This window comes from Hemitrygon akajei, chromosome 5 (genome assembly GCF_048418815.1).
Source record: "Hemitrygon akajei chromosome 5, sHemAka1.3, whole genome shotgun sequence".
Taxonomy (NCBI): Eukaryota; Metazoa; Chordata; class Chondrichthyes; order Myliobatiformes; family Dasyatidae; genus Hemitrygon; species Hemitrygon akajei.
The window spans coordinates 92666577-92686271 of NC_133128.1; the positions used below are offsets into that span (position 1 = coordinate 92666577).

The following is a 19695-nucleotide window of genomic DNA, read 5'->3' on the forward strand; positions in this document are numbered from 1 at the left end:
GGTTAAGGGTGAAGGGGGAAAAGTTTAAAGGGAACATTAGGGGGGGCTTCTTCACGCAGAGAGTGGTGGGAGTGTGGAATGAGCTGCCAGATGAAGTGGTAAATGCGGGCTCAATTTTGACATTTAAGAAAAACTTGGACAGGTATATGGATGAAAGGGGTTTGGAGGAATATGGCCCAGGTGCAGGTCAGTGGGACTAGGCAGAAAAATGGTTCGGCACAGCCAAGAAGGGCCAGGGTTTATGTGCTGTAATGTTCTATAGTTCTATTACGGTGAGGAGCTTGATGTTTTGGTGGGGAGAGCTGGAGGCTAAGGTATGTTTCCAGTAAGATTCTTTCTTTCTTATTCCACAGTTAAAGCAGTGGGTATGCCAGGCCAGATAGTGGAATGCTCCTCCTGCCTGATGTGGGAAGGCAGGAAGACCTCCAGTGTCCCCGATGTCTACACCTGTATGGTGCATCGAGCTGCAGCTTCTTACAGGCAATGTTAGTGAACTGCAGCTGGATGAACTCAGAATCATTTGGGAGGTTGAAGGGTTGATTGACAGGAGATACAGACAGCTAGTTACACATAAGGTGCAGGACACAGGGTGACTGTCAGGAGAGGGAAATGGGTAAGCAGTCAGACTGCAGGGTCCCCTGTGACTGTTTCCATCAACAACAAGCATTTTACTTTGGATGGTGTTGGGGGCACGACCTCGCAGTCAAGTCTCTGGTACTGGGGCTCAAAAGGGAAGAGGGAGAAGAGGAGAGAGGTGGTGGTAGGGGATTCAATAGCTAGGGGAACAGACAGAAGATATTGTGAATATTGACGGAGACTCCTGGATCATATGTTGCCTCCCTGTTACCAGGGTGAGGGATGCCGCAGGGTTCACAGCATTTTTAAGAGGGAGGGTGAGCAGCTAGAAGTCATGGTACATATTGGTATCAACGACATAGGTATGAAAAGGGATGAGGCCCTGAAGAGAGAATATAAGTAGGAAACTGAAAAGCAGGAGCTTAAGGGTATAAATCTCTGGATGCTGCCTTTGCCATATACCACTGAGGGTAAGAATAGGATGATTTGACAGATGGATGTGTGGCTGATAAATTGCTGCTGGGAGCAGGGTTTCAGATTTCTGGATCATTGGAATCTCATTTGGGGAAGGTGTGACTTGGTCAGGTGACAGATCTTGGTTGGTGACTTGTTCAGATACATTGATCACATTTACTATAGCCTTGGAGAAGGATGGAGTGACAGTATGGGGAAGTAATTGAGGGGACAGTAAATTATCATACTATTAGACAGGAACTTAATTTGGGAACAGATGTTCTCAGGAAAATGCTGGAGGGGAATGTGAATATTGTTCAGGGAGCACTTGCATGGGGTTCTGGATAGGTTTGTCCCATTGAGGCAGGGAAAGGATAGTAAGGTGAAGGAACCATTGACAAGCGTAATGGAACATCTAGTCAAGAGGAAGAAAGAAATTTGCTTAAAGTTTATGAAGCAAAGATTAGACAGGGATCTTGGAAGTTAAAAAGTAGCCAGGAAGGAGGTTAAGAATGGATTTAGGAGAGAATTAGAAAGGGATGAGAACGTCTTGGAGAGTAGGTTTAAGAAAAACCCGAAGACATTCTGCACTTACATGAAGTTCAGGAGGATAATTAGAATGAGGATAGGATCATCAAGGATAAAAGAAGAAACATGTGCCTAGAGTCAGAAGATGTAGGGGAGGACTTAATGAATACTGGTTTTCATTGAGAGGGACCTTGACAAATGCTAGATTATTGTAGGACAGGCTGAAATGCTGGAACACATCAACATTAAAAAAAGAGGATGTGCTAAACTTTTGAAAAACATTAGCATAGGTATGTCCCCAGGACCAGATGGGATATACCCAGGTTACTACAGGAAGTGAAGGAACAGACGCTGAGCCTTTGTCAATGATCTTTGTGTCCTCACTGGCCACAGGAGTAGTCCCAGAGGACTGGAGGTGGCAAATGTTATTCCATTGTTCATGAAGGGTAATAGTGATCACCTTGGGAATTGTGGATCAGTGTGTCATACGTCAGTGGGTGCGCAAATTAGAGACAAGATTTATGAGCGTTTGGAGAAGCATAGTCTGATTAGGAGTAGTCAACATGGCTTTGTAAGGAGCAGGTCATGCCTCAGCCTGGTTGAATTCTTTGAGGAGGTGACAAAGCACATTGAAGGCAGAGTAGTGGTTGTGGTGTATATAGATCTTAGTAAGGTGTTTGACAAGGTTCCTTATAATAGGCTCATTCAGTAAGCCAGCAGATAAGGAATCCAGGCAAACCTGGCTGTGTGGATTCAGGATTGGCTTGCCCACGGAAGGCAGAAGGCAGTAGTGCATGGAGCATGTTCTGCTTGGAAGTCAGTTACCAGTGTTGTTCCACAGAGATTTGTTCTATTACTCCTGTTCTTGTGACTTTTATAAATGACTTGGATGAGGATGGTAGGTTAGTAAGTTTGCAGATGACATGAAAGTTGGTGGTGGTGTGGATGGTGTAGGTGGTCGTAGGTTACAAGGGACATTGAGCTGGGCTGAGAAGCGGCAGATAGCTTTCAATCCGGAAAATTGTTAAGTGGTTCACTTTGGAAGGTTGAACTTGAATGGCATGATTCTTCATAACGTGGAGAATCAGAGGCATCTTGAGGTCCACACCTATAGACCCCTCAAAGTTGCAGTACAAGTTGATAGGGTGGTTAAGAAGGTGCTGGCCTACATTAACAGGGCAAATGAGTTTAAGAGCTGCAAGGTAGAGTTGCAGCTCTATAAAACTGGTTAGATGACATTTAAAGTATTGTGTTCAGTTCTAGTCACCTCATGATAGAAAGGATGTGAAAGCTTTAGAAAGGGTGTAGAGGAGATTTACCAGGATGAAGTCTGGATTAGAAAGCAAGTCTTAAGATGATAGGTTAGCAAGCTAAGGCTTTTCTCTTTAGAGACAAGGAGGATGAGAAATGAGAATAGATGATAAGAGGCATAGATCAAGTGGACAGGTAGAGGCTTTTTTCCCAGGGTGGAAATGGCTAATTCAAGGGGGCATAATTATAAGGTGATTGGGAGAAAGTATAATATAGGAGGGATGTCAGAAGTAAGTTTTTTTTTACATGGCATGTTGAGGTCATGGGACACTCTTCCAAGGGTGGTATTAGAGGCAGATAATTAGGGGCATTTAAGAAACTCATAGATGGGCACATGGATGAAAAATAGGCAGCTGTATAGGAGGGAAGGGTTAGATTGACCTTGGAGTACTTTAAAGGGTTGGCACAACATTATTGATTGAAAGGCCTTTACTGTTCTAATTAACAAAAAATTACATCATAATCAATTAAAATGAATAAAAAATATTAACATACCTCGTGCAGGCCAGTGATATAATTTAGAGTCAGATGTGAAGTATATCCAGGAGCAGGTCAGTAGCCCATGCAACAGAGCTCTTCTGTATTCCCAGCTTCTTCAATTCAGTACGGACACCACCATGACTTCTTCTCCCATTTTTGCATGGCTATCTCTGAGGTCTTTTTGAGATTTGGGGAAGTGAAGCTTAGCTGTTTTATGGAATGGTAGACCAAATATAAAGGGAAGGATGGCTTAATCTTACTTCTTATATTCACATAGAAGCAGGCCATTTGGCCCATCTGGTCCATGCTGACTAAAATTCTCATCTATGCTTCTCCCATTTAAAAATTAGCTTTATTTGTCATATGTACATTGAAGCATACAATGATATGAGTTGTTTGCGTCAATGAGCAGCACAGTCCGAGGATGCCCACAAACGTTGCCATGCTTTTGGTGCCAACATAGCATGCAACAAATAACCCCTAACCCATACGTCCTTGAACTGTGGGAGGAAACTGGAGCACCTGGAGGAAACCCAGACGGTCAAAGGAGGAACTTAAAAATTCCTTAGACAGTGGTGGAATTTAATGCAGCTTGCTGGCACGAAGTACATAAAGCATCAAGAATTGAATCTGGATCTTGCCTTCGCTGGCACTATAAAGTATTACTGCTGTGCCACCCTGCCCAAAGATTCAAAGTACATTTATTATCAATGTACGCAGTATACAACCCTGAGACTCATCCTCACTAGGCAGCCACAAAACAAAGAAACACCATGGAACCCATTCAAAGAACACATCAAACAGCCAATGTGCCAAAAAAGAGACATATCACACAAATGGCAAGAAGCCGGCGATTAATACGCAGGATTTCAAACTGCCTTGGAGAGTTCAGTTCACTGTTTACAGGCTGCAGATCCAGACTGTGCTGAGGTGCTCTGATCAAATCACATATATAGCAAAAAATAGCAACCCAACACCAGAAACCCATGCAACACGGACTGCAAAGTTCTTCAAAAGCCATGGACACTAAATATTAAACCACAAAGTCCTCCGAGAAAGTGTCCCACAGCCAGAGCTGCGCTGAGCATTCCTTGCAGTGTGGATCCAAGACTCCTGAACGTTCCCTCAGCAACAGCAAGCGAGAAGGAGGGGCAGACTGGTCAAACGCAGGCAGACAGCATGAATACCTCCTTGCCTTCCGCTCCCCTTGTCGATTTCAATCTTGCTTAACACTTTAATCGGCAATGTGTAATAAAGCCAATGCTGTGCCGAACATGCACTTACTTTAGAAATTACCTAGGGTTACCCATAGCCCTCTATTTTTCCAAGCTTCATGTACCTGTCCACCTGTCTCTTACACCCTTTCTATGGTTTCCACATCCTTCCTGGAGAGAAGGAGGATGAAAGGAGACATGATAGAGGTGTACAAGATATTAAGAGGAATAGACTGAGTGGACAGCCAGCGCCTCTTCCCCAGGGCACTACTGCTCAGTACAAGAGGACATGGCTTTAAGGTAAGGGGAGGGAAGTTCAAGGGGGATATTAGAGGAAGGTTTTTCACTCAGAGAGTGGTTGGTGCGTGGAATGCACTGCCTGAGTCAGTGGTGGAGGCAGATACACTAGTGAAGTTTAAGAGACTACTAGACAGGTATATGGAGGAATTTAAAGTGGGGGGTTACATGGGAGGCAGGGTTTGAGGGTTGGCACAACATTGTGGGCCGAGGGGCCTGTAATGTGCTGTACTATTCTATGTTCTGTGTTCCTGTAGTGAGGTGACCAGAACTGAGCACAGTACTCCAAGTGGGGTCTGACTAGGGTCCTGTAGAGCTGCAACTTTACCTCTCGGCTCTTAAACTCAATCCCATGATTGATGATGGCCAATGCACCGTATGCCTTCTTAACCACAGAGTCAACCTGCACAGCAGCTTTGAGTGTCCTGTGGACTCAGACCCCAAGATCCCTCTGATCCTCTACACTGCCAAGAGTCTTACCATTAATACTATATTCTGCCCTACCATATTTGACCTACCAAAATGAACCATCTCACACTTATTTGGGTTGAACTCCATCTGCCACTTCTCAGCCCAGTTTTGCATCCTATCGATGTCCCGCTGTAACCTCTGACAGCCCTATCCACAACACCCCCAACCTTTGTGTGATCAGCAAATTTACTAACCCATCCCTCCACTTCCTCATCCAAGTCATTTATAAAAATCGTGATGGGAAAGGGTTCCAGAACAAATCTCTAAGGCACACCACTGGTCACTGACCTCCATGCAGAATATGACCCGTCTACAACCACTCTTTGCCTTCTGTGGGCAAGCCAATTCTGGATCCACAAAACAAGGTCTCCTTTGATCCCATGCCTCTTTACTTTCTCAATAAGCCTGGCATGGGGAACCTTATCAAATGCCTTGCTGAAACCCATATACACTACATCTACTGCTCTACCTTCATCAATGTGTTTAGTCACATCCTCAAAAAATTCAATCAGACCTGTAAGGCACGACCTGCCTTTGACAAAGCCATGCTGACTATTCCTAATCATATTAAAACCCCTCCAAATGTTCATAAATCCTGCCTCTCAGGATCTTTTCCATCAACTTACCAACCACTGAAGTAAGACTCACTGGTCTATAATTTCCTGGATACCTCTACTCACTTTCTTGAATAAGGGAACAACACCTACAACCCTTCAATCCTCCGGAACCTCTCCCGTGTTCATTGATAATCCGAAGATCATTGCCAGAAACTCAGCAATCTCTTCCCTTGCCTCCCACAGTAGTCTGGGGTGCATCTCATCCTGTCCCAGAGACTTATCCAACTTGATGCTTTCCAAAAGCTCCCAGCACATCCTCTTCCTTAATATCTACATGCTCAATCTTTTCAATCCACTGTAAATCATCCTTACAATCATCAAGATCCTTTTCCATAGTGAATACTGAAGCAAGGTATTCATTAACTACCTCTGCTATGTCCTCTGGTTCCATACACATGTTTCCACTGTCACACTTGATATGTCCTATTCTCTCATGTCTTATCCTCTTGCTTTTCACATACTTGTAGAATGCCTTGGGGGTTTCTTTAATCGTGTTTGCCAAGGCCTTCTCATGGCCCCTTCTGGCCCTCCTAATTTCATTCTTAAGCTCCTTCCTGCTAGACTTATAATCTTATAGATCTCTATCATTACCTAGTTTTTTGAATCTTTCGTAAGCTTTTCTTCTTGACTAGATTTTCAACAGTCTTTGTACACCGTGGTTCCTGTACCCTACCATCCTTTCCCTGTCTCATGAGTTTGTGTTCTGCCATTAGGCCACACGTTCTGCTCTCAAACTCATCGAACTTCTCTGGAGACAGCATATGTGTCAAATCTCACAGTTGGCCCAAAAACACACCATCAAAATGTAAACTGTCTTCAGGATATTGGGATTGGGCACTGGCACTATCTGACTCCTTGACGTGCCTACAGACCTTTCCTATCCACGTACCTGCTCAACTATTATGAAATGCTTGGAGCGGCTGGTCATGGAGCATATTAAAGCCTTTCTCCTGGCTACATTGGACTCTTTCCAGTTCACTTATCCCTCAAATTGATCCACTATCAATGCAATAGCCTCTGTCCTGTCCTGGTTCTCATACACCAAACTGCTATTTATAGACTTCAGTTTTGCAGCACTTTGCAAAATGATTCTTCTTCCCACAATTATTACAGTACTTTTCATAAGCAGGACATGTCTTTGGGGTGTGCCTGCTTCCACATTTGCTGTATGATTCCATATTTGTTTTGCTGTCACTTGTGCTTTGTCCTTCAGTTTACGTAGCTCCCAGTGCCAATGCTGAGGCTAATGCTAACGAAGCACTGGGAGGCCTACATGAAGCCATCAGTGAGCTACTGACTACACATCCTGACAGCTTTGTGGTGATTGCTGGGGACTTTAACCACACCAGCTTAAAGACTGTGTTCCCCAAATTCCTGCAATATGTGGATTTCAAAACCAGGGGAGACAACACACTGGACTAGGTTTATACCAACACCCCACAGGCATACAAAGCAGCCCCCCACCCCCATCTTGGCCACCCTGACCACATATCTGTCATGGTAACACCAGCATATAAACCACTGCTTAAACGTGTGAGAGCAGAGAAAAGACAGATAAGGGTCTGGCCAAAAGGAGCAGACTGTTTTTTGCACACAGACTGGGACATATTCAAAACAGCAGCCTCCTATGATGACCATACAGACATTGAGGAGTATGCGGAGGCAGTAATCAGCTACATAGCCAAATGCACGGAGGATGTCACTGTGGTGTGCTCAAGGAATGTGCTGATGTATTAGCAGATGTCCTGACAGACATTTTCAACATCTCCCTTAGTCAAGCCATTGTCCCCAGATGCTTCAAAACCTCCACAATCATCCCTGTAGCAAAGAAATCAGTTGTAGCCTGTCTGAATGATTACCGTCCTGTTGCCCTGACCCCCATAGTGATGAAATGTTTTGAATGGTTTGTCAAGCCTCATATCACAGCCAGCCTCCCCTCATCGCTGGATTCTCTACAGTTTGCTTATCATCCCAACCGCTCTACGGAGGATGCAATATCCACCACACTGCACACAGTTCTCTCTCACTTGGACAACAAAGACACTTATGCCAGAATCCTGTACATTGATTTCAGTTCAGCGTACAATACCATCATCCCACAGAGACTAGTGGAGAAACTGTTGCTGCTTGGCCTTAACACTGCCATGTGTCGCTGGATTCTGGATTTCTTGACAGAGAGACCACAGTCAGTCCGTGTTGGCAGGAACATCTCTGACTCCATCACACTGAGCACTGGATCCCCACAAGGCTGTGTGTTTAGCCCATTGCTGTTTACGCTGCTAACACATGACTGTGCAGTCAGATTCAAGGGGAACCTGATCATTAAATTTGCTGATGATAACACGGTGGTGGGGCTCATCAGCAAAAATGATGAAACAATGTACAGGGAGGAGGTCAAACACCTAGAGAGCTGGTTCAGTGACAACAACTTGATGCTTAATGTCATCAAAACCAAGGAGATGATCGTTGATTTCAGACGGTCTCAGCCTGAGCACACACCCCTCAGCATCAGCGGCTCCACAGTGGAGAGAGTGGAAAACATCAAGTTCCTTGGGGTGCAGATCTCGGACAATCTCACCTGGTCCAGGAACACCACTGGGATTGTACTTTCTGAGGAAACTTAAACAAGCATCACTCCCCACTAACATCTTAACTACATTCTACAGAGGCGTGGTTGAGAGTGTGCTGACCTTTTGCATCACAACCTGGTACTCCAGCTGCAGTGCTGCCGACAAAAAAGCCTTGCAGAGGGTGGTTAGGGGAGCAGAGAAGGTTATCGGGGTCTCCCTGCCTTCTGTCCAAGACCTCTTTCAGAGTCGATGCCTCCAGAAGACACGGTACATCATTAAAGACCCCTCACACCCTCTCCATAAACTGTTTTGTTCTTCTGCCATCAGGTAAACATTACAGGAGCATCAAAACAAAAACCATAAGGCTACTAAACAGCTTCCTCCCACAGGCAGTAGACTGCTAAATAGCTGCTCTACCTGAATCTGCTTTGGACTCTTTTAACTTGCACTGGACAATATAACTTGATTTTAACCAACATGTGGCTGTTGTGTTTTACTATTTATTGTTGTGTTTGTTATGTTATGATTGCACTTGCCCCTGGGAAACGCTGTCTCATTCTGCCCTGCAGAGCTGATGTATGGTTGGAATGACAATAAAGTTTTTGAATCTTGAATCTTCTTGGGAGCCCCAGCTTTGCAGCACTTTGCAAAATGATTCTTCTTCCCACAATTATTACAGGACTTTTCATAAGCAGGACATGTCTTTGGGATGTGCCTGCTTCCACATTTGCTGTATGATTCCATATTTGTTTTGCTGTCACTTGTGCTTTGTCCTTCTGTTTTCAGAGCAGACACTATTGTTTCTGCCCTGTGCAGCTCCTTAGCTTGTGATCATGTGGTTTCTGCTACCCTACACATACTACTTGCTTTTTCAGTGTTAAAACTTTTTTATGGAGCAGTCTTTCTCCGAGCCCATTATTTGAAGTTCAGCAAACTATTTTGTTTCTAATTAGTGAGTCTCTCAAATCTCCAAACTCACAGCCAAGTATTGGTCAAAGCCAACACCTTGTTTCTGGTCACAGGAAAATAACTTGTGTTTTTCAAACGTGACGTTTTTACTTAGAACAAAATACTCCTCAGATTTTGGCATCAGAGCATCCAATGTAAAGGCTGTCAATTTGAAAGTTGTTGTAGATGTCCAAAGCATCTTTGCTAATTACATGTAGAAAGATGTTCATCAGCCCCTCCCTCTCTGCTTGTTGCTAAATATATATTGAATTGTTGTTTGAAGCATTTCTAGTTATCAGTTAGATTGCCAGTAAACTGCATAGGTGTGGGAGGACTTAGCTAATCCACGCCAGAATATTTGGGCTCTCATCTGAATCTTTCTTGGTTAATTTGGTGAACAACGGAACAACATACACATTGGCTGCCAGCTTCTCTCCATCGGAACCTAGCGTTGCTTTCTTAGTTGCTCGTGGTATTCAGTTACGGTTCTTATTTAGACCTCGCGTCTACTTCTGATATCATGTTATGTTTGTTCTCAGTGAAGTCAAACAGTATGGGTAAAAACTAACACATCTATTAAACAGTAATGGCTCCAGCTCAACTTGAGCAGGTGCGCCCAGCTTTCCAATGTCACTTATGGTTCTGGGTGAGCTGCCCACGTTGCTCACTGGGAAACGCAGTTCTTTATTATAACACACCCAGGAACTTGAAATTACTCACTCTTTCCACTTCAGATCCCTCTATGAGGATTGCCATTTGTTCCTTTGTCTTAACCTTTCTGAATCTCCAATTTTTCCAGGTTCCAATGAAAGTTCATTGGAACAGTACCTCCGTTTGTTTCTCCACAGATGCTATCTTACCTGTTGAGTCTTTTCAGTATTTTATTTTTGTCTAAAGTTAATCCTGTTCACTGACAGTCTTCATACTACCATTCCAGAACATAGAACAGTACATCACAGGAACAGGCCCTTCGGCTCACAATGTTGTGCCAAACCAGTTAAATTAGTAATCAGATGGCGAACTAATCTCTTCTGCCTACATTTTCCTCACATTCATATGCCTATCTAAATGTCTCTTAAAAGTCCCTAATGTATCTGTTTCTTCCACTACCTCAGGCAGTGCATTCCAGGCATCTACCACTCTGTGTAAAAAAAAAAACCCTCTCACCCACTGATATTTCAACCCTGAGAAAACGATGCTGTCTATGCCTCTCATAATCTTATAAACTTCTATGATATCTTCCCCCAGCCTCTACTGTTCCAAAAAAAAACAAGAAGTTTGTTTAACCTCTCATGAAAGCACATACCCTCTTATCCAGGCAACATCCTGGTAATCCTCTTTTGCACCCTCTCCAAAGCCTCAATATCCTTCCTACAGTTGAAGTCAGAAGTTTACATACACCTTAGCCAAATACATTTAAACTCAGTTTTTCACAATTCCTAATATTTAATCCTAGAAAACATTTCCTTCCTCATGATGCCATCTATTTTGTGAAGTGCACCAGTCCCTCCTGCAGCAAAGCATCCCCACAACATTATGCTGCCACCCCCATGCTTCACGGTTGCGATGGTGTTCTTTGGCTTGCAAGCCTTGCCCTTTTTCCTCCAAACATAATGATGGTCATTATGGCCAAACAGTTCAATTGTTGTTTCATCAGATTAGAGGACATTTCTCCAAAAAGTAAGATCTTTGTCCACACGTGCACTTGCAAACTGTAGTCTGGCTTTTTTATGGTGGTTTTGGAGCAGTGGCTTCTTCCTTGCTGAGCAGCCTTTCGGGTTATGTCGATATAGGACTCGTTTTACTGTGGATATAGATATTTGTTTACCTGCTTCCTCCAGCATCTTCACAAGGTCCTTTGCTGTTGTTCTGGGATTGATTTGCACTTTTTGCGCCAAGGTACGTTCATCTCTAGGAGACAGAATGTGTCTCCTTCCTGAGTGGTATGTCAGCTGTGTGGTCTCATGGTGTTTATACTTGAGTACAATTGTTTGTACAGATGAACGTGGTACCTTCAGGCATTTGGAAATTGCTCCCAAGGATGAACCAGACTTGTGGAGGTCCACAATTTTATTTTCTGAGGTCTTGGCTGATTTCTTTTGATTTTGTATGTAAACTTCTGACCCACTGGAATTGTGATATAATCAATTAAAAGTGAAATAATCGATCTGTAAACAATTGTTGGAAAAATTACTCGTGTCATGCACAAAGTAGATGTCTTCAACGTCATGCCAAAACTATAGTTTGCTAATAGGAAATCTGTGGAGTGGTTAAACAATGAGAGTTAATGACTTCAACTGTATAATAGGGTCAAGTAGAATTTTATAAGTATAATTGTGGTCAAGTAGAATTTTATAAATCTGCAAATTAACTTACTGACTTTTGAATGGTGCCATTACTAATAAAGGCAAGCGTGCCATATGCCTCTTTAACCACCCTAACAACCTGTGTGGCCACTTTCAGGGAGCTATGAACTTGGACCCCAACATCCCTCTGCTTAACAGGTTTTTGCCATTAACAGTGTATTGTCTCTTTATATTGGACCTACCAAGGTGCAACACTTCACATTTTATCGTGTTAAACTCCATCTGCCATTTCTGCAACTGATCTATATCCCATTTGCCAGTCTTCAATGCTATCCCCAAAACTTCCAATCTTCATATCATCTGTAAGCTACTAACCCATCTACATTTTCATCTAGATCACTCAACTACATCAAACAGCAGAGGTTCTAGTCCAGATCACTGCAGAACACCGCTAATCACAGACTTCCAGCTAGAGTCTCTTTGACAACTATCCTCTGTCTTCCGTGGGCAAGCTACTTCTGAATCCAAATTGCCAATTCGCCATGCACCTAAAATCTCCACTGCACCATCTCATATTCCTTTTTGTAAATATTTATCTTAATTTTTAATTATAGAAATCAAGAATCAAGAAAGAACATACATCAGCTTCACTGAACATTTTTATATGTGTACTCTCAACTAAATGTCTGCAGTATTGAATATAGATATACTTAAATCTGGTAATATCCAGTTTGTTCACTGTTGCAGTACCATCAAATGGAGCTGTTCACATGTACTTCAGGATGAAAGTTTATCAGTTGTGCATCAGGGTAAAAACAGACTGAAGGACACCAGTTCAATTTGAAATGGTGAACTTTAGAAACCACAGTTCTGTGGGACTGTCAAGGGTCTGTGGTATTTACTGCTGCAGTTCAAGTGTAATCACCTCTGAAGCCAAAACCAGCTGTCAGAAATATTTTGTATATTTCTAGATATCTAGATAGTAGTTTCCAGTTTATAGTTACTCATTGTATCTTATCACAGACACCAGCTTGAAATGTGTGGAACTGATGGCAATTATTACTGCTTTGTTCCAGGGAGCAGAAATTCAGAAGCAGAAAGTTACACTGTCGGAGAAACATGAGCTGATTCAGCAGGTGGAGAAACAAGCACAAGAAATCAATGATTTGAAAGAAGAAATAAATCTGCTAACACGAAAAGGAGGTCACATTCTTCCCCCTGCCCAGCCACCTTTACCACAGTGAACTCTGAATCATCATTTAATAACATTACTTACTTTCAGCTACAGAATGTTCCTATTTTATTCAAACAGATTTTTTATTCTGGCCACAATTCTGCACCAGAATTGTTATTTCTTCGCAAGACTTTCTACTTTAGACATTACTACTTCAAGAGAAGCGTACCTGTGAGAAAGACAGTCAGAGCATTCTGAGAGAAAGAAAGGGAAGCACTTTTTGCCTCTTTGGACCCAAAATTGATTCTACACACTTAAAATTGCTCAGTAAATTCTGAAATTTCAATGCAATAAAAGGAAATTTGATGAACTCACTTGCCTTGTGGCAGAGGGTATTTACCATGTTATCTGAGTGGCATTAATTTTAGAGGTTACTAATTTGTGTGAGTTTGTATACCCAGTGAGAGTAAGTTACTAATAATTTAAATGCATCTGCTATAAGTCAGGTAAGACACAAAACTATGGCCAGGCGAGGGACTGGAAGTACTAGGATCTTCTCTAGAAACAAGCTGTTGTTGACAGCTTGACCTGTAATCTTGATGCATGGTCTCAACCCAAAATGTTGACTGTCTCTTTGTCTCCATAGATACTGCTTGACCTGCTAAGTTCCTCCGGCAGATTGATACTTGCTAAGACAATACAAAACTAGGTGTGATCATGAGTGGGAAGAGGATATAGAGCATATATGTCAAACTCAAGGCCCGCGGTGGAATTATCTTTGGCCCGCGAGATAATATCTAATTACTATTAAAGCTGGCCCCAGTAATCGAAGCGCCTATGGCGTATGATATGGCTAATGCTGAGTTTATTCAGGTACCAGGTTTTCAGGGTTTTTAGTGTTTATTCGGCAGTCTTCTTCATAAGAAATGGAATTTGTAAAGTGAAACACTTTGTAGTTATAGCAGAGACTGAGACACATGAGAGCAGGCTGAAAAAACGGAGGCAACGAAAGCTGCGTTGGCACGCGTCCAACTGATCCGGCCCGCATGAAGCTGCATTTTGCTCAATCCGGCCCGTGACCTAAAATGAGTTTGACACCCCTGATATAGAGGCTTCACAGCGATACAAACAAGTTGAGTGAGTTGGCAAGAATGTGGCAAGTGCAATATAATTTGGGGAAAATGAGAAGTTATCACTTTAACTGCTATAGTTCATCTAGAGTTCCACAGAACTAAATGGCCTACTTTTTTGAAATAGTCATAAGATGAATCCATCAGGGTATGCATTTAAGTTGGTACATATGACTACTGATAATATCCCATGTTAATCAGAAAGTTAAAAATCAGAGTGTCCCAGGGAAGATGGGGAGTTGTAAGAAGCAAAGGACAATGACCGATGGGGAAAGCTGCTTGCAATAGGGATCTTTCTCCTCCTGCTCTTGATGGCGTGGTGTGGATCAGTGATTTACTCTTAAGTATATGGTATTGCTGAAGATGGCAGATGATGCAAAGGTCAGCTTCTGTGGTTGGTAGTGAGAAACTGGGCCACATAAGTTACAGAAAAATAAATATGGGGTTGCCAGGTTAGCATGTAAGGGACAAACTGGAATTTGATATGGGGGCACACAAGTAATGCAATGGGAAGGGCAGACAGAGCAAGGGAATAATACAACATAAATGGCAGACTGTGGAGAAGTGGGTTTGTGGTACACACCTGATTCTACTTTCCTGAATGTAGCAGGCTGGTAGATTATGTAGCGATATCCATCATTGGCCGGGGTGGCAAATGTGATCGGTGAAGTCAAGTTAGAACTATTCTGATGCTAACTAGACTACTGTTTACAATTCTGGCAACCATATTGCAGTCACTGTAAGGAAGAGAATACATGAATGTTACCACAGTTATTTATAAGACTAACTTGCTTGGGTTGTTTAGTTCAGTATACAGAAATCTGAGGGGAAGATTTAAGTCAGGGTGTCTAAAATCAGGGACATAGAAAGAACTTATTTTTCTCAAACGTAAAAATCAGTCATTTGGGGGTATAGTGGGGCAGAGGATTCAATTTCCACCCAAACAATAGCAGAGTGTAGACATGTTACCTTAAAGGCTGGAGGAAGCTGAAACACAGATTTTAACAGTACATGATGGAGTTATGCCACATTTATACAGCCAAGAGTGGAGAAATTAGATTTGGCTGAATAACTCTCAGCTAGTTGGCTTTCTATAGTGTAAACTTCAGTGGTTTTATGATCATCCAGCCCTCACTGACCACCTCTGGTTCCAATGTATTGAGTTTAGCAGTTTCTAATCTAATCAATTTGCTGCACAAATCCAGCTCCTGACTTTCATAATGCAAACCTGCTCAATCCTGCCTTGACTCTCTCAACTAGACTGTTTTGTAAAGGGACCAGGGGTATTGGGTAACTGAGTGATATTTTAGGAAATCAGAGAGATGGTGTTTTTTGCATTTGATCTTTCAGGTTCCTTTGCTATCAATGATACTCAGATCCAACAGTTTACAGAAAGTGCTCAGACTATTGTTTAATTATCACATTTGCACAAAAATCCACTTTTTTAAAAAATACATTTAAGCATCTTTTCAATTCTGCTTTTATAAACAGGTACAAAATATCAACTGCTGCAAAGGAAGAACCCTGTATGCACTAAAAGAGCAGATCTAGTATCCAGGAAAGTGCCAACGTTTGATTATTGCCTTTACAGATCAGAGATGCAAGCTGCCATCAGACACTACTGCATTCCATGTAAATCACACTGGAAACATGCCGATGCCTTGATCAGATATGGGAAATCAGCCTTGCCAAGGCAGTGCAGTTCATCCATAGTGTGGGGATTGGACAGGCAGTGCTGGTTACAAAAATTTAATTACACCTGATCAAATGTCACTGATATCAAAATAATATTCACCATCTTCACTTACTAAATCTTAGATAATTCTATTTAACAATACATTAAAAAGTTATATTTTGAGTGAAAAGTAAATATAAATTAATGGTAAGAACTTACAAGAAATCTAGGAGTACAAACAGCCCTTCATTTAGCAATGTTACTTTAAATCTTAAACAAATAGTTGTATTTTTGATCACCTGAATTCTAATTATGTACAAATAGCTAGTCAATCTTTTTGAAAAACAGTATTGTACAGGTTAGACATAGCTCACAGTACATGACATGCTGGTGAGACAAATCCAGCCCAAATGTACAATGGAAGAATGTAAGAAGTCTTCAAGGTCCTGAGGTAATTAGTCAGCTGGAGCTGAATCATGCACATCAACTTTGATCATCTACCTGAGCCTTGCTAATCTCTCGTAGCCTGATGATCGTACTGAGGGGCAATCTTCCAGGTTCAGTAAAAATTCTCTAGAGTTAACGGTAAAAAAAAGCAAGGTAAGATTAATCAAATCCTGTCAATGTTACAAACCTGTTGTCAGGCCCATTGTAATGCAATCTATACCAACAGTTTGGATGAGAATGTAAAAGGTCATAAGACATAAGAGCAAAATTAGGCCATTCAGTCCATCGAGACTGCTCCCCAATTCCATCATGGCTGATCCCAGATCCCACTGAACCCCACACACTTGCCTTCTCGCCATACCCTTTAAAGCCATGACCAACTATCAACTTCCACTTTAAATATATTGATGGACATGGCCTCCACCACCGTCTGTGGCACAGCATTCCACAGATTCACTACTCTCTGGCTGAAAAGAAATTCTTCCTTGCCTATGTTCTAAAAGGGTCACCCCTCAATTTTGAGTCTGTGCCCTCTAGTTCTGGATCCCCACACCAAGGGAAACATCCTCTCCACATCCACCCTATCTAGTCCTTTCAACATTTGGTAGGTTTCAGTAAGATCCCCATGCATTCTTCTTCTAAATTCTAGTGAGACCAGGCCCAAAGTTGCCAAAAGCTCCTAATATCTTAACCCCTTCATTCCCAGAATCATCCTTGTGAACCTCCTCTGGAATCTCTCCAATGACAACACATCCTTTCTGAGATATGAGGCCAAAAACTGTTGTCAATATTCTAAGTGCGGCCTGACTAGTGTTTTATAAAGGCTCAGTGTTATCTCCTTGCTTTTATATTCTATTCCCCCTAAAGTAAATACCAACTTTGCATTTGCCTTCTTTACCACTTTTAGAAGATTTTTACCAGCTTTTAAAAGCTTTCCACTGATCCAACTTCCCACTCACTTTTGCTACTTTAAATGCAGTTACCTTTCCTTGTAAATTAACCTTCAGGGAGTCTTGCAGAAGGACAAGACCCCCTGCACCTCTCCCCACTTAGATAATAGTCCGCACTATTTTTCCTTTTACTGAAACGTATTATCATACATTTCCCAATACTGTATTCCATCTGCCACTTTTTTGCCCATTCTTCCAATTTGTCTAAATCCTGCTGCAATCAGCAGTACCTACCTCTCCACCTATCTTCATGTTATCTACAAACTTTGCCACAAAGCCATCAATTCCATTATCAAAATCATTCACAAACAATGCTGAAAGTAGCAGTCCCAATACTGAAACCCCTGAGGAACACCACTACTCACTGACAACAAACCAGAGAAGGTCCCCTTTATTCCCACTCGCTGCCTCCTGCCTGTCAGCCATTCCTCTATCCATGCCAGTACCTTTTCTGCAATACCATAGGATTTTATCTTGTTAGCAGCCTGTGTGGCACCTTAACAAATGCCTTCTGAAAATCCAAGTAAATGGCATCCACTGCCTCTCCTTTGTCCACCCTGCTTGTTACTTCCTTAAAGAACTCTTACAGATTTGTCAGGCAAGATTTCCCTTTACAAAAACAATGCTGACTTTGTCTTATTTTATCATTAGTCTCCAAGTACCCAGAAACCTTATCCTTAATAATAGACTCCAATACTTTCCCAACCACTGAGGTTAGGCTAACTGGCCTATAATTTCCCACCTTTTGCCTTCCTCTCTTCTTAAAAAAGCAGAGTGACATTTGAAATTCTCCAGTCCTCTGGGACCACGCTAGAATCAAGTGATTCATTAAAGATCATGACCAATGCATCCGTTATCTCTTCGGCAACCTTTCTCAGGCCTCTGGGATGTAGTCCATGTGACTTATCTACCTTAAGACTTTTGAGTTTACCTAGCAATTTCTCCCTTTATAATAGCAATGGCACTCACTCCTGTTCCCTGACACTCACAGACCTCTGACACACTGCTAGTGTTTTCCACAGTGAAGACAGATGCAAAGTGCCCATTAAGCTCATCTGCCATTTCTTTGTCCCTCATTACTGCCTCACCAACGTAATTTTCCAATGGTGCAATATTGACTCTCTCTCATCTCCCTTTTGCATTTTATATTAACTGAAAAAACCTTTTGGTATCTTGCTTTATATTATTCACTAGTTTGCCCTCATATTTCATCTTTTCTGTTTTTTAAGTTGCCTTTTGTTGGATTTTAAAAGCTCACCAATTATCCAACTTCCCACTCACTTTTGCTACCTTATATGCCCTTTCATAGAAACACAGAAATCCTACAGCACAATACAGGCCCTTCGACCCACAAAGTTATGCTGAACATGCCCCTACCTTAAAAATTACTAGGCTTAACCATAGCCCGCTATTTTTCTAAGCTCCATGTACCTCTCCAAAAGTCTCTTAAAAAAACCCTATCGTATCCACCTCCACCACCATTGCCGGCAGCCCATTCCATGCACTCACCACTCTCTGCGTAAAAAACTTACCCCTAACATCTCCTCTGTACCTACTCCCAAGCATCTAAAACCTGTGCCCTCTTGTGGCAGCCATTTCAGCCCTGGGAAAAAGCCTCTATCCACAAGAACAATGCCTCTCATCATCTTATACCCCTCTATCAGGTCACTTCTCATCCTCTGTCGCTCCAAGGAGAAAAGGCCAAGTTCACTCAACCTATTCTCATAAGGCATGCTTCCCAATCCAGGTAACATCCTTGTAAATCTCCTCTGCACCCTTTCTATGGTTTCCATATCCTTCCTGTAATGAGGTGACCAGAACTGAGCACAGTACTCCAAGTGGGGCTTGATCAGGGTCCTATATAGCTGCCTCATTACCTCTCGGCTCCTAAATTCAATGCTACGATTGATGAAGGCCAATACACCGTGTGCCTTCTTAACCACAGAGTCAACCTGTGCAGCTGCTTTGAGCGTCCTATGGACTCAGACCCCAAGATCCCTCGGATCTTCCACACCTCCACACTGCCAAGAGTCTTACCATTATTCTACCATCATATTTGACCTACCAAAATGAACCACTTCACACTGTTCTGGGTTGAACTCCATCTGCCACTTCTCAGCCAGTTTTGCATCCTATCAATGTCCCGCTGTAATCTCTTACAGCCCTCCACTCTATCCACAACACCCTCAACCTTTGTGTCATCAGCAAATTTACTAACCCTTCCTTCCACTTCCTCATCCAGGTCATTTATAAAAGTCACGAAGAGTAAGGGTCCCAGAACAGATACCTGAGGCACACCACTGGTCACCAACCTCCATGCAGAATATGACCCGTCTACAACTACTCTTTGCCTTCTATGGGCAAGCCAGTTCTGGATCCACAAAGCAATGTCACCTTGGATCCCATGCCTCCTTACTTTCTCAATAAGCCTTGCATGGGGTACCTTATCAAATGCCTTGCTGAAATCCATATACACTACATCTACTTCTCTTCCTTCATCAACGTGTTTAGTCACATCCTCAAAAAATTCAATCAGGTTTGAAAGGCA

General features: G+C 42.4%; 2 protein-coding genes across 3 annotated transcripts in view; one reads left to right on the forward strand and one right to left on the reverse strand.

Annotated features, from left to right (window-relative positions):
• LOC140727991 (cilia- and flagella-associated protein 44) overlaps positions 1 to 13315 on the forward strand; it is a 207614-nt gene extending 194299 nt beyond the window's left edge. For both annotated transcript variants that reach the window (XM_073046057.1, XM_073046058.1), the window contains one exon: positions 12848 to 13315. In XM_073046057.1, coding sequence (XP_072902158.1) covers positions 12848 to 13015 — 168 coding nt within the window. In that variant the 3' untranslated portion in view covers positions 13016 to 13315. The remainder of the gene's footprint in view (positions 1 to 12847) is intronic.
• A 2145-nt stretch (positions 13316 to 15460) lies between these two features.
• The window catches only part of grtp1a (growth hormone regulated TBC protein 1a), a 71935-nt gene continuing 67700 nt past the window's right edge, over positions 15461 to 19695 (reverse strand). Inside the window, exon 8 of the mRNA XM_073046056.1 lies at positions 15461 to 16323. Coding sequence (XP_072902157.1) covers positions 16234 to 16323 — 90 coding nt within the window. The 3' untranslated portion in view covers positions 15461 to 16233. The remainder of the gene's footprint in view (positions 16324 to 19695) is intronic.